This window comes from Tupaia chinensis, unplaced genomic scaffold, assembly GCF_000334495.1.
Source record: "Tupaia chinensis unplaced genomic scaffold, TupChi_1.0 Scaffold000070_1, whole genome shotgun sequence".
NCBI lineage: Eukaryota > Metazoa > Chordata > Mammalia > Scandentia > Tupaiidae > Tupaia > Tupaia belangeri.
Genome location: NW_006159530.1, coordinates 1,769,719 through 1,784,283, shown reverse-complemented (window position 1 = coordinate 1,784,283; position 14,565 = coordinate 1,769,719). Strand labels below are relative to the sequence as shown.

The window sequence follows — 14,565 nt, the reverse complement described above, 5'->3', positions numbered from 1 at the left end:
AAAAAAAAAAAAGACAGGGAGGACAGCTACTCTGCTCCCTGTTTGTCCCTCCCATACCCACAGCCAATGAAATGGTGCTCTCCCATGAGGCCCCACCTCCCAAAGCCATTACACTGGGGACTAGAACAGGAACCTTTGGGAGAGTAAACCTTTTTCTGAACCATAGCACATCCTACTGGCATAATTCTAGGAGCCAAATCACAGAAGTCCATCTGATAAAGGTCTCTATTCTGGAATAAACTAATTCCAGACCATCACATAAGGTTTAGATTACTATGTGTAACTCACAATCAAAGAAGCTCCCTTGAGGGAAGACAGATTCTCATTTATTGTTTTATGTCATTTTCCTCCTCATTCCTAAGCCTGGCCCAGTGCCCTAAATATGGTAGGTCTTTTATAAATATTAATGCAATTAAACTTCACCATCCTTGGGCTGTCAGGTGGCATGGTGGTTAAGGTGCTGGACTCCTACATGGCCAACTACTTGGTTTGAGTTGTTGACCTAATGGCTTGAAAATAATACTGGTTATGTATGTGTACATGCCCAAAATCTCAAGGGGAAAATGGAGGAGAAGGGACTGTGGCGTGGCCATCTTCCCTAGTGGGTGATTTCTCACTTTCCATCTCTCTGTCTCTCTCTCTTTGTCTCTTTCCAGCAAGCACAAATGGCCTATGGTAAAAACCTAAAACAAACAAAAATTTCACTGTCCTACTCTCATACAATAAAGTCAAAGCAAACAAAAGAAAATGCACATGGGAAAGATGAAATTTTCAGTTAAGATTTTGAACCTGAGCAACAGACACACAAAAAGGCCTTGGGGGCCACAGGGGCCAGTCTGACTGACTAGCATTACCCTCTCCAGAAACACCCTATAGACCCAGGTCTTCACAGAGACAGAGCTCTGGAGTCTCACCCTAAATCATCACTATCCAGAAGCCTTGTAACTGTTGACTGTTCTACGGATGTCTGATATGGCAAACACTAAAAGGCAGCATACATAGTCTAGCGGGAAAAAATTTGAGCTATGGAAGCAGAAATCCTTGGGCTTAACTCTGAGTTCTACCATTTGCAAGTTGTGACCTTCAGGTAAATGACCTAAGCTCTCCAAACTGCAGTGTGCTCATCTGAAAATGAGAATACTCAGGCCTACTGCACTGTCACAGGGAAGGAATTAAATGACAGAGAGAGCAAGTACTTAAACTTCAGCTACTGTTATTGTTAGAAGAGTCATTCTTTTAACAGAAATTAAGAGTTCCTGAAGAATTATAAACTGGCGAATGACCTGCATATACCTAAAAGGTCAGGAGCCAATTACCTCTACAAGAAAACTTTCATAACTACCAGCTACCAGTCTAAAAGTACGATAGCTAATCAAAGCCAGCATGTTACTAGGAAGTCAAAATCAACTGTAGTTAACTAAGAAATTGGCTCAGTCATGGTGGTACTGTGGTGGCACATTTCTCTGAAATGCTGGAAACCACATGGAAGATTGAGGTTCGGCTCCCAGGTCAACCTATACAGACGAGGCAAGTGCCTGGGCCCATGATCCTGGCTGGCTACTGCCTGGTGTCAGGATTGTGGCAAGAGATTCTATTGACAGTGCTTTTCCCTCGCTCATAAAACAAAGAAAGAAACTTAAAAAAAAAAAAAAGAAAGAAAGAAAGAAAGAAAGAAAGAAAGAAGAAGAAGAAGAAATAATGGGCCAGGAGGTGGTGTAGAGGTTAAAGTGTTGGATCTTCGGGTAGCTGATTCTGTGGTCAGAGTCCCAGCACTGGAAGCCTAAAAACCATGTCAGGCGTGTATGCATACATGCCTAAAATCCCAAGAAAGAGAATGGAGGAGAAGAGATTATGGCATGGCTGTGCCCCCTGGGAGTGATTTCTCACTTTCCCTCTCTTTACGTTTCTGGCAAGTGTACACACCTTTAAAATTAAAAAAGAATTTTAAAGGAGAAAGAAAAGGAAACCACTGCCCTGCCATCTCTGCATCTCGGAGACATGACGTACCTGCTGGTTGAAGTTCCTGTTCAAAGCCACACTCAGAAGGTCAGTGGCATACTTGGACGAGCTGTAGGGCTCCTGGCCTTTGCTGTGCTGGAAGTCCTCAAGGCTGAAATTAGATCTCTTTGCATTCTTAGAGGATGTCCAGATGAGCTGAGAGGGACTGTCGCTGTGACAGAGGAGAGCTTCCAGTTCCCGAATCTGAGCAGAGAGGAAAAACAAAAAGAGCAAAAAGGTATCAAGATCTACTGAAGGAGCACAGGATAACAATTTTGACGCTGCTTCACACGTATATTATTAATAAAGTGGAAGGATTAAGTACACGGATGGAGGATGGTGGGAGCCAGGTATGTCACTGTTGAACTGGGACATCACAGAGAGGAAAGGGAGGGGTGAGTAGAGTTAGAGACATCAATACTGACTCATGTCTCGATTAACGCAGATTCAGACTAGCGACATATGAAAATATTCATCCCTATGTACAATATACATACACGTCAGTACGTGCACATGTTTCTCTTTGGTCCACTAGCTGAGATAACCAAAAAGCAACTGATATTGCAATAGCAATGAGCCCCCAATCTTGGTTTCTAATAACCATTCTCTAATAAACAGAACCAGCTCTGTTTGGAGAAATGGCTGATTCTAGGACTGAGGCTGGAAATCTATGAGTCTGAAGTACCCTGTAGTGTCAAAAAGTACGAAGGAATTCAATGTGAAAGCACAAAGAGAACCAGTATGTCAAAAGACACAGGAGCCAACTGAAAGCGCTCCCAGTGGTCAAAACCTGAACAATGTAAGTAAGAAAATAAAGCAGGGTTTATACCTTCAAAGTATTAACCACACATCCGTGACTCCAGATAGATATTATAAATAAATAAGTAAACAGAGGAGAATAAACAAATTTCCTTTGGGGGAAAATTCTAAATAACTTCTAGAGATAATCCACCCTTGAGGAGGTGGACTATAACCCCATGTGTGGGTTACACAGAGAGAGTTTCTTCCAGAGAGTATAGGATGGAAAGGGAGAAAGAAAAAGGGTAGTTTTACAATGGAGAAAGCTGACCAGCTCTACCTCAGGCCAGGCGGTCAGGGTAACGTCAACACTGACAAGCCACAATGGCAGAATGTACCCTGGATGTGATATGATGACAACGGCATTTTACCTCGGTGGTCTTCACCTCAAAAACACATTCTCTAGTCTAACCATAAGTAGAGCGTCAGACAAGTCTCAAGTGAGGGACAGTCTACAAAACTCTGTCTGTCATTTAATACCTCTAAGGAGTCGTACTCCTCAAAGCTGTCAAGGACATCAGAAACCAAGAAAGTCTGCGAAAATGTCACACGAGAAGAACCTAAGGAGACTTGACAACCAAATATGTCATGACTTCTTGGAGTGGATTCTAGAACTAATAAAGGACACTGGCAAAAAATGAGAAATTGAACAAAGTATGGACTTCAATAAAAACGATCAGTATTGGTCTGTTTTGACAAATGGACCATATTAATGTGAATCCTATGGAACATAAGCACAGGGCACACAGGAACTTTCTCTGTGCTATCTTTGCAATAATTCTGTACATCTAAAACGACTCTAAAACAACCTGTTTATTAAAGAAAAATCTACTTAGGAAGCTTCCAGGTGTGCTTCATGCTTACAATGAAAAGTCAAATGCGATTAAAAAACTTCAGATACATGCGATTAAATCATTTACCAGTTCATCAACAGTAATATTGCATTGTGCCTGGAGCTTTACAGAACTATCCATACTCTTTGTGACAATTCTAAGAGTTTAGCCATTTTACATATAATCAAATGGATTCATTTGGGGATGGATTCATTCATTTAATGCATTTGCACTTAAACCTAGAATATAAGTTTCTGTTCCAAAAAAGATGTAATAGTGTTTTTGTTTGTTTGTTTGTTTGTTTTTTTTTTTTTTTTTTTTTTTTTTTTTTTTTTTTAGGTGATTGACTGCCATAAGGCACATGTACATGCTGAAGAGAGAAAGAGAAAAAGCAACAAAACCCTCCCCTGGGGGATAGCCATGCCATAATCCCTCTTCCTCCCTTCTCCTCTTGAGATTTTGGGCATGCACGTACATGTGCATGGCCTGATTTACAAGCTGGCAGGTCCGTAACTTGAACTGCAGAATGCAATGTGGGAATGCAGCACCTTAAGCACCATGCCATCTGCTGGCCTCTTTGTAGCAATCTTAAACCTACTCTGAAGAGCGTGGAAAGTATTAGATACTTCATTATTTTATTTGATTAATGGTTTCCAAAACACCTGCTAATCTGTCAGCTATACAAAGGTAAACCAGGACACTGCTGACAACTGAAGCTACAGCCAAGACTCTCCTCCGCCACTCCCCCAATCCAAACGGATTACCATAATGTTTGATTTTCTTAATAATTTAACTTTTTTAACAAAAGACTAATCAAAAATTTAAAACAGCAGTTCAGCAGTAACACAACACTGCGAAAAGCTGGACACACAGGCAAAGGTCCCAGATTCACATCCTGAGACCCCCCCTCAGCTCATCCCATACTTGCCCAGGGGCACATATGTGCACGCCTGGGGATCCAGGGGGGGGTCACAGGCTGGAGGCAGACCATGGTGTGAAGGCCCCGTTAGGGATGCCTATTTCTCTCTCAGAAAAAGAAATAAACTTAAAAAAATTAACAGACTATAAATTGTATGAATGAATTAATCCTCTATCATTGACAATTAATAATTCAAAAGACAGAAAACAAATAGAGAATTTTAAGATATAGGACATTTTAGATAATGGATCTTGACAAAAATCATAAAAATGACTGCATAAGATTTCAATCTTATGCTAACTTTATATTTTAGTTAACTTTTGTCATTGAAATAGCAACATCACATATCATTTTAAAAATCAGTTTAAGACTAGCCAATGGCACAGTGGTTAAGGCAGCTGGATCTCACAAGGTTAACTGCACAGTTTGAGTCCCAGACCCAGCAGCTTGAAAAACACACTGGGTGCATGTGAGTGCATGCCTAAAATCCTAAAAGGAGGGAGAAATGACAAAAGGGTTGCGGCGTGGCCATTCCCCATGACGGGATGCTTACTTTTTCATTCTCTCTGGTGAGGGAACACACCATCTGACAATTTTAATATTTTAAAAGGCAGTATGAAAGAATATAGATGAAGCATGAATCTCCCACTCATCTCTGATACCTCAAACTTCACTTAATCAAAGGCCACTAGTTTTCTCAGCTTCATTTGCATCATTCTAGAACTATATTGTTTTTACCTTTATACATAACATATAACTATATTGTTTGTTTATACAAATGAGAGCATATTACACATACTTCATTCTGGTTATTTCTTCTTAATAATAAAATTCTGGAGGCTATCTCACAAGAGCACAAAATAGTCACCTCACTTCTTTTAGGGTTGGCCAAGTGGGATCCAGCACCTTCAGTACCATACCACCTGCTGGCTCCTCACATGTCCCACATTCTAACTTACAAGGTCTAATTTTGAGGGAAACGAGGCCCAAGGTAAAGAAACATGATAGTGGATATAAAAAAGGGCTAGGAGGCCAGCCAGGGCATTAACTATTCCAGATATTTAAAGTTGTCCTGTGACACTGCTCTTAAGACAGAACATGCTAGAGAAGTTACCTGTCCTGATGAACTTTACACATATGCCTGGAGCTAGAACACACACGTGTGATGCTTACAGAATCAGAAATCAAAACAATGGAAGATTAGCCATGGATAACTGTTAGCCAGTAGCTTGCCTCCACCCACACGCTCTCCCATGCAAAACTTCTTTTCAAAGACTACTTGGAATAGAACTGGCACCCCTTTCTCAGTTCTGCGCATGTCTCTGAAGGTGCCTGTGTGTTTGTTTCTCCACTTTCCCTCCACTCCCAAGAGTTGATACCAAAAGGAAAAACAACATACCACTAGGCTGTCTTAGAGGGGCGACATTTTTCAAGAGCAGTGGGCTGGGCAGTGGCAGAATGGGAAAACGTGACGCTCTGCAAGGCTGACCCACATGGAAAGGTTCTAGGTTTGTGTTCAGAGACCCTCCTGAGTACAAAGAATACATGTGTGTCTGTAATCTGAAGCCGGCTGAGGCAGGGGATGGATCAAGGCATGAAGACCCTGTTAGGGAGCTTCTCTCCCTTTCTTTATCTGTCCCTCTCTCTTTCCATTCCTAGAAAAAATAAATGCATTTTGAAAAATACCACAGGGCCAGCCAGTGACGTGGTGATTAAGGTGGCTAGATCTCACGTGGCCTACTGTGCAGTGTGAGTCCCACACACAGTGGCTTGAGAAACACACTGGGCATGTAAGCATGTGTGCCCAAAATCCCAAAAAGAGAGAGACATAAAGGAGAAAGGATTATGGCATGACTATCCCCTGTGGAGGATGATTTCTTGCTTTCTATTTCTTTCTCTCTCATTGCCTGTACCATCTAGCAATGTTTTCTTAAAAAAGGTTAAAATCAAAACCAAAATACTATAAAGAGTACAGTGATCACAGTCTTTAAATACTCAAAGATTTACTGCTACCATGGAGAAATGAGCATAAGAAAACACCACGATGTATCCGCCCATGCCTTTAGGATCCCAGCTCTAAGTGTTGGCCTATGAAGCTCATCGTCTTCTTACCAGGATGAAGTGGCCAAAGACATTGGTTTCAAACACCTCCTGGAGTCCATCAGCAGTGACCTTGTCCTCCTGGGTCAGTAGTCCTTCAGCTGTGGAGAATATATGAATCACTCTTCTGAAATAGCAGAAGACAATGGTATAACTTTTTCAAGCTTCTTCTACTGAAGATACTGAGGACACTCCCCAACCCAGCCCCGACACACTAACTATACCTTCCTGGTGTAGACTGGGTTAGTGTGAGTATTAAATGAGGTGCAACAATGGTTCCTTTGCCCATGTACAGAAGTCCTTCCATACTTACAGCTCATACTAGCAACAGGAAGCCCAGTCTCTCAGAAACCTGTTTAAAATGCTCTTCTTGGGACCAGCAGTTGGTGTAATGGCTATGTCACTGGACTCCCATGTAGTCAAGTGCAGTTCAAGTCCCAGACCCAGTGGCTTAAACTCACGCCAGGCGCGTGTGCGTGCATGCCCAGGATCCCAAGAGAAGACTGGAGGAGAAGGGACTGCAGCATGGCCCATACCCCCTGGGGGGTGATTTCTCACTTTCTGTCTCTCCATCCTTCTCTGTCTTTCTGGTGAGCGCACGCACCCTATAGCAAAAACCTCTCCAAAAATAAAAAGATAAATAAATAAATAAAGTGCTCTTCTCTTTCTTCATCAGGTTACGGGTAAACAGTTCTGAGGTGATGATAGCTAGGCCAAGGGAACAAGATTTCCCCTGCACAGAGTAACTTTAGCTGCTGGAAAAAGTCAAAGCAGCTTTTCCCTCTGTTCGCTTTATTCATGACAGACAGCATGTGGATATGCATGAGAGAGAGAAGAGGGAAAAACACTCTTAAAAAGGTCTCGCCATGCTGCAATCCCTTCCCTGAATCCTCCAGTTCACCAGGTTCTTGGGCATGTACCGGCCCAGGAACCTGAACCTGCAGTCAGAACCAGCCAGCTCCCAAGCACTGCAGTTCAGTTGACTGAACTGTGCCACCAGGCTGAGCCAACAGGTTGCTTTTCTACAGAGAATTCCTCGAGCACTGAGCACACAAATACCATGCTTTGTTGGAAGATGAATGTAGATCAAGGGTCAAGACCAGGTTTCTTTTCTTTTTTTCAAAATTCTTGCTATGTTGCCAGGCTGGTCTTGAACTCACAATTCTCTTGCATCAGCCTCCTGAGTAGCCAGGATTACAAAAGTTCATCACTGTATCCTGACCTCTGAATGGATTTTTCTAAAGAGATTTTTGCAATAGGGTGCATGAGTTCACTGGACAGACAAAGAGACAAAGAGACGGAAAGAGAGAAATCACCCATCCAGGGGAGAAGGCCATGCCGCAATCCCTTCTCCTGTATACTCCTCTTGGGATTTGGGGCACACACACATGTGCACCAAGTGTGAGTTTCAAGTCACCAGGGATGGGACTTGAACCAAGTGGGAGTCCAGCGCCTTAACCATTGCACCACCTGCCAGCCCCGGAATGGATGTTTTAATAGAAGAAGAGTAAAGCAAAAGCTACTGTGTAGCCAAGAGCACCCAGCAAGAACATGTGCGAGTGAGTATATGAAAAATGACACCTATTTCTTGCTCTAGGGTGTGATTAAGTAGTTTGGAATACACTAACATTACTGACAATCTCCCGGTCCAGCAGATGGTACAGAGTGCTGGATCCCACATGGCCAACTGTGTGGTTCAAGTCCCAGACTCAGTGGGTTGAAAAACATGCTGGGTGTGTGTGTATATACCCATAATTCTGGGAGGAGAAGGAAGTGACTACATCCCTCTCAGGAGCATGCTTTCTCACATTCCCTCTCTGACTCTGTACACACACTCTGTAGCAAAAATTTAAAGAGAGAGAGAGAGAGAGAGAATATCCCTAAAACATTTGTTTTCTATATTTCCTTAACCTACTCCTCAGAGCATACAACTAGGAAATGCTTGCTGGGTAGCCTTCCTGGGTGTAGGTGTCTCTCTGAGAACTCTGCTGAATTTAGAAACATTCTTTCTGAGGCCAGTTGGATGGTATAGGGGCAACATGCTGCTCAAACAATGCCAGATACATACAAAAGACTGTGGGTTCAGTTCCCTGGTAGACCTGTACATGTCAGGCACACGCCCATGATCCTGACTCACGGGGAAGGCTGAGGAGAAAGAAATGCCGTGAGACCCCATTGAGGGTGCTTGTCTATCTGTCTTTCTCTTTCTAATTGTTACGTAAGAAATTAAATTTTAAAAAAAAGTTTAATAAATATTCTTGGTAATGGTTACATTCAAGAAGACTAAAGCTTGACTTTCTGAAAAATCCCTAAGAACCATGACTTCAGCGTTCCGTACCAGATGAGAGCTTTTTTTCAGGACACGTTGCAACACCTTTCTCTTTTCATCCTTGTCAAACTCCCCTGACCTATCATCACCCCAGTAACATACTGAGGGGAAACTGAGGCAGAAAAATGGACACCTCTCTCCCAAGCATTTCATCTAGAAAATAGAAGTTACCTTGAAAAGAAGCCAGAGATAAGTGCTTTGACATTCAGCCGTGGGTTAGGCATGATCCCGGCATTTAGATATAAGTAGTCCAGTCTCTGAAACCTGCAAGTTACACACCAAGACAAGATCGTGAGTTGCGAGGAAAACACTAGGACAAGATGACCAGACTACAGGCGGATTACAAAAAGTGTGTGGGAGAATAAAATTAAAGTGTGAATTTACCCTGGTACCAAAAACATAAAAAGGTTGAAATCCAGAATTAGGTTTCTCATATACGTTTTCCATGAAATCTGAAGACCCCCTCATATACCAAAATAAGATTGTATAGTCTACAGACTAGAATAAAGAAGACCCGAGAAAGACAGAAAATACTTTCTGAAACAATCAGATGGACACAGCAAGCTAAAAGGAAATCATAACCCATCAGGGGTACAACATTTTTTCTCAGCAACTTTTCTGTAGCCATAGCAAATATATGCACATTCTTTTTTTTTGGACAATGCTTTCAAATACAATGGTGCAGCTACTAAAGTCAATTCTTCTCTGACACATAATTCCTTCCAGGTTTCCAGGTTTGTCTTCCCCATTAGGCACTGCCAACTCTCTATCTAACCCAATCTCCTCGGCTCTAAGAAAGCTGACAAGTTTTTGTTTTAGAATGCACTTCTCCCCTTCTTGACAAGTAACACTTTTATACTACTGATGGTCACCTGACCTTCCCTACCAATCCAGAATCTAGATGCTGAGATGTCTACTAAAACAGAAGATCCACGGGGAAACCGTTCAATGCTTATAGACAGGTACTACGTACCCTAAAATGGAGAAAGTTCATGAGAATACAATGAGATTATGAAAGTGAAATGGAGGTTCTTCTTGGGAGGATCCCTCCAGGCTATCTGTCCAGCCTGTGAGATTCTGACATGAAGAAATGTTTTACTTTTAGCTACAGAAGCTTAATGAAAGTGTGCGCCTTCTGTACTAGATTCAAGGCATGCAGAGGCTGTTCTCATGATACTCACAGACACTATGAACATTCAGAAAAATCTAGAATTCTAGGTGCCACCCTCTCTGTGTCCTCTGTATAAGCAGGACAGTAAGGGACACTACAACTAGGGCCTTGAAATACATACACGGTCCCCAATGGGGATCACAAACACTTCTTGATTCTTCTATAAATAATTGAAGTCAAATGGCTCTAATTACTAAACTGACTGTTGACAATGCTGATAACGTTACCTTCAGGTCATCATGTGAGTGTCACCAAGATGGTGCAGGTTCACATACTGTTGGGTGTTCCATGATCTAAGTTGCAACTCCTATCTAAGAATATCAACAAATATATACACACCTACACATATATGTGTGCATATATATTTTCTGTTGTCTATTTTTTCAAAGAATTATTTTAAGGGACCAGCAGTTGGCGTAATGGCTATGTTGCTGGACTCCCATGTAGCCAACTGCGGTTCGCACCCTGGACCCGGTGGCTTAAAACTCACGCCGGGCGCGTGTGCGTGCATGCCCAAGATCCCGAGAGGAGAATGGAGGAGAGGGGATTGCAGCGTGGCCATCCGGGGGGTGATTTCTCGCTTTCTGTCTCTCTGTCTCTCTCTACCTGTCTGGCGAGCGCATGCACCCTATAGCAAAAACCTCTCAAAAAAAAAAAAAAAGAATTATTTTAACATACATTTATTTATTTATTTTAATTTGACCAGAGAGGGACAGAGTGACAAAGAGAGACAGAGAGAGGAAAGGCAAGAAAGCAAGCCGCCAGGTCTGGGACTCAAATCACAGTCTGTTTGCTTATTTTATATTTGGCTGGAAATAGACAGGAAATGCTTAGCAAAGTGTAGAAACTACACCAGACTGCCCAAGTAAGCTCTGGCTTCATAAAACTACATACTGCTCCCCAAAAGAAAATGGTTGACATGACTGCTTTATTCTAAAGAAAAGCAGGACGGGCACCACGACTCACTACACAGATTTTCTCAGCATAACTACTTCTCCCAGAGCACCTGTTTTATCGCTGGTTTTCTTACCCTTCCTTATTTCCGCCAACATTATGTGACACAAACGGGAGAGAAAAATCTATCAGCAAAAGACATACCTTTGCTTCAGCTCCTTGGCAGCCCCGATCACCGACTGCAGGTTGCTGACATCCACTTGCACGGTGGTGACCTGCGCGGCGGGGTGAGAGGCCAACAGAGCCGCACGGACCGCTTCCGCTTTGCTCGTGTTCCTGCAGGCCAGGCACAGGTGAAGCTCATCGTTCTCCGCCAGCAGCCGCTTGCAGAGGGCAAGGCCGATGCCACTGAGAGGAGAGTTCAGACACAGGATGTGCGTTAATAGAGACGGTGCCCCACAGAGGCATTTTTTTCTGCTTCAGAAAACTGTCTGGGGCCAGCAAGTGCTGTACATAGTCCACTGCGGCTCAAGTCTCAAACCTGGTGGCTTAAAATTCACACCAAACATATGTGTGCATGCCCCAAATCCCAAGAGCAGAATGGAGAAGGGACGGTGGCATGGCCATCCCCCTTGGAGGGTGCATTTCTTGCTTGCTCTGTCTCTCCAGTGAGCACACACGCCCTATAGCAAAAATCTCTCCGAAAAACAAAAAAAAGAAGAGAAGAGAAGAGCAGAGCAGAGCAGAGCAGAGCACAGAAAAGCTGTGTCCGGCACTAGTAAGTGACGTGATGGTTGAGGCGCTGGATTCCCTTATGGGTGACCACTGTTTGGGTCCTAGACATAGTGAAAATTACTGTGATCTTGTGTACCCAAAATCCCAGAAGGGTAGAGAACGACCTGCGCCATGGTGGGTGGTATCTCACCTTCCCTCTCTTGCTGTCTCTCTCCACCAAGCACATGTACTCTATGGCTAAAACCAAAAAGAAAAAAAAAAGGTATCTGTGTTCACTTGAGCCTTCATGAGGAGTCCAGGCAGACAGAAGATTAAAAAATGATTTATAAAGGGATAAACTGCCTACTCTAGCAGTCATAAGACAGCTTAGGACCCTGTCCAGTGTGTGTGTCTCCCATCGTGGGAATGAAATGAGAGTGGCTTTCAGCATGGCCAGTAATAGAGTTGATCCTGCCAGCGGTTTTCATTTCGTAGCTATTATGCTGCTTATGGAAGTGATTCAATCGTAACCAGCAAGTGTCAAAAAGGGCATCTTCCAGCTATTTCCTGGTGCAGGTTTCACCTCACTGTCTAGGTCTCTCCACGGCAAGCGCTCTAGCACCTGTGAGGTCATCACCACTATACGGAACACCAGAAATCCCCAATACGGGCATAGTTAAGGCTTTCAGGAAGTGGTAATGGGAACATGGCAGGAGGTACAAATGCCTTCCAATTACTATAATAACCAACAGAAAGAGAAAGAACTCAGAGCGATTAAGTAGGAGGAGGAACCAAGTGAATATTAGATGGGGACCAGGACAGCCTGTAGCCTTGTAGTTAAGGGAGCCAGATCTCACATGACTGACCACAGTTCAAATCCCAGCCCTGGCAGCTTGAAAAACATACATGCCTAAAACCACAATGGGAAGGAGAAATGACTGTAAAAGGATTGTGGTCTGACCGTGCCCCAATGGGGGTGTTTTCACCCTCTGTCAATCAAAAAAATTAGATAGGAGGGAGGGGAAACAGGGGTGGCTACACCGTTCAAAGACATACTGGCAGGCCAGCAGTTGGTATGGTGGTTAGGTGGAGAGATCGCACATGGCCAACTACACGATTCAAGTCTTAGACTCAGTGGCTCACCAGGCACATGCATCAGCATGCCCAAAATCCCAAAAGGAGAATGGAGAAGGGACTGCAGCCTGGCCATCCCCTCAGGGGGTGATTTCTCACTTTCCCTTTCACTATCTCTGAATGAATATAGGTGCCCTACTGGCTTGGTCACTGTGGTTCACGCTGCTAAGATACTATGTTCCACATAGGCTGGGATCATAAGGGGCCTGGGTTCCATTCCTGGTCCAACCTCAAGGATGGACGTGGTGGTGCACCCGTGCAATCCCAGCAACTTAGAGAAGACAAGGCAGGAGGTTCATGGCAAAGTGAGAACCTAACTTTTTAAAAAAAATTTGAGATAGGGTGCGTGGCTTGGTTAATACGGGCTAGCTAAATAATTAAAATTGGACAAATCCTACATGACGTTTAACACACCTTCCATCTTAATTCCTCCGAAACTCCATGCAACAAGTGGTGGAAAATGGTCAGTTTCACCCTCCATATTTTCTTCACGGAGGTGCACATGAGACGTAAACCAGGCCACAGAAGAGGCTGAGGGGTCAACACAGCAACCCTGAAATCTCCAGGAGCTGGTTATTCTGCACTCACACCACGCCTGAACAGGAAAAGGCTACTTTGCTCTGGTGGCTGAAGATTATGTCAGGTGCACGGCGCCTGGCCTGATGGAGTAAGAACCCACAGCCCCCGCCACGCCATCGCCCCCCAACTCCCCTCACTTCCCCACCGCCTCCCATCCTAAATCTCATAGATGTTGAAATCTGGCCTGAGGGGAGAATCTTGCACAGAATAAAACCACCTAGCCTGCAGGACATGCCCGGTGTTCGAGGCCAAACTCAGGCACTGATGGCAGACAGGGAAGCGGGGGTAGAGGATGCGGAGGGGCGGCGACCGCCCGGGAAGCCCCTTCCCTAGGTAGCCACAGGACCGTCATCAGGGGGACGCTCCTTACTGGCGCTCTGGTTTTCCTTTCCACAGTCACGTGTAATTCAAAGTAACAGTGACTGAACCCGCAAGGGGCTGGCCTACCCTCTCTCGTGCGGAAGGAGACCCAGAGAAGAGCGGGTCCCAGCGAGTCCCCACCGGGACAAGGTCTGGTCGTGAGCTCCCGGGGTCGGTCCGCAGCGGACTGTAAACTCCTGCTCCCTCAGACCCCTGATCCGTGCCACCTCCGGAATCCAGAAGGGAGCCTCACCTGCTCGCCCCGGTGATCAAAACCACTTTCCGCATTTCGCGCACCTTCAGGTCGAGCAGCAAAAGACCCGCCCCGGCTGTCGGAGCCAGAAGACCCCACTGGCATCCTCGAGCACACTAACCAATCAGGGCCCGGCCAGGCCCCGCCTCTCTTACGTCACTAGCACCGTGCTGGGCGTCCAATCGCAGTTCGCCATCCGCTCGCCGCGCCCGAGTCTGGGTGAGGTGAGGTAGGCCGAGGGGCGGAGCCTCGTGACGCAGGGCTCCGAACCAATCCCGGCTGTCCACGCCCCGCTATGGGCGGTTCCGCGGGCCCTGGCCTGGAGGCTGGAGGGGCGTTCCCGGAGCCGAGCGTTGGTGTCAGGCTCTAAGGCTCTGACGCCTCTGATTGGAACTTTATCAGGAACGACTGGGTTTTACACCAACCAGGGCACCTGACCTGAGAGGGTCGGGTTTGGGTGTAGAAGCCGAAGTCCGGGCGTTA

General features: G+C 44.8%; 1 protein-coding gene across 2 annotated transcripts in view; it reads right to left on the bottom strand.

Annotated features, from left to right (window-relative positions):
• HSD17B7 (hydroxysteroid 17-beta dehydrogenase 7) overlaps positions 1 to 14,224 on the bottom strand; it is a 26,724-nt gene extending 12,500 nt beyond the window's left edge. The window contains exons 1-5 of one of the 2 annotated variants that reach the window (XM_006142248.3): positions 14,083 to 14,224; positions 11,247 to 11,450; positions 9,149 to 9,241; positions 6,661 to 6,775; positions 2,008 to 2,202 (exon numbers count right to left, since the gene is read on the bottom strand). In XM_006142248.3, the coding sequence (XP_006142310.1) occupies positions 2,008 to 2,202; positions 6,661 to 6,775; positions 9,149 to 9,241; positions 11,247 to 11,450; positions 14,083 to 14,117 (642 nt within the window). In that variant the 5' untranslated portion in view covers positions 14,118 to 14,224. Of the gene's footprint in view, positions 1 to 2,007; positions 2,203 to 6,660; positions 6,776 to 9,148; positions 9,242 to 11,246; positions 11,451 to 14,082 lie in introns of those variants that run through there. The other variant, XM_014583610.2, reaches the window with a different exon arrangement.
• Between the last annotated feature and the right edge of the window lie 341 nt (positions 14,225 to 14,565).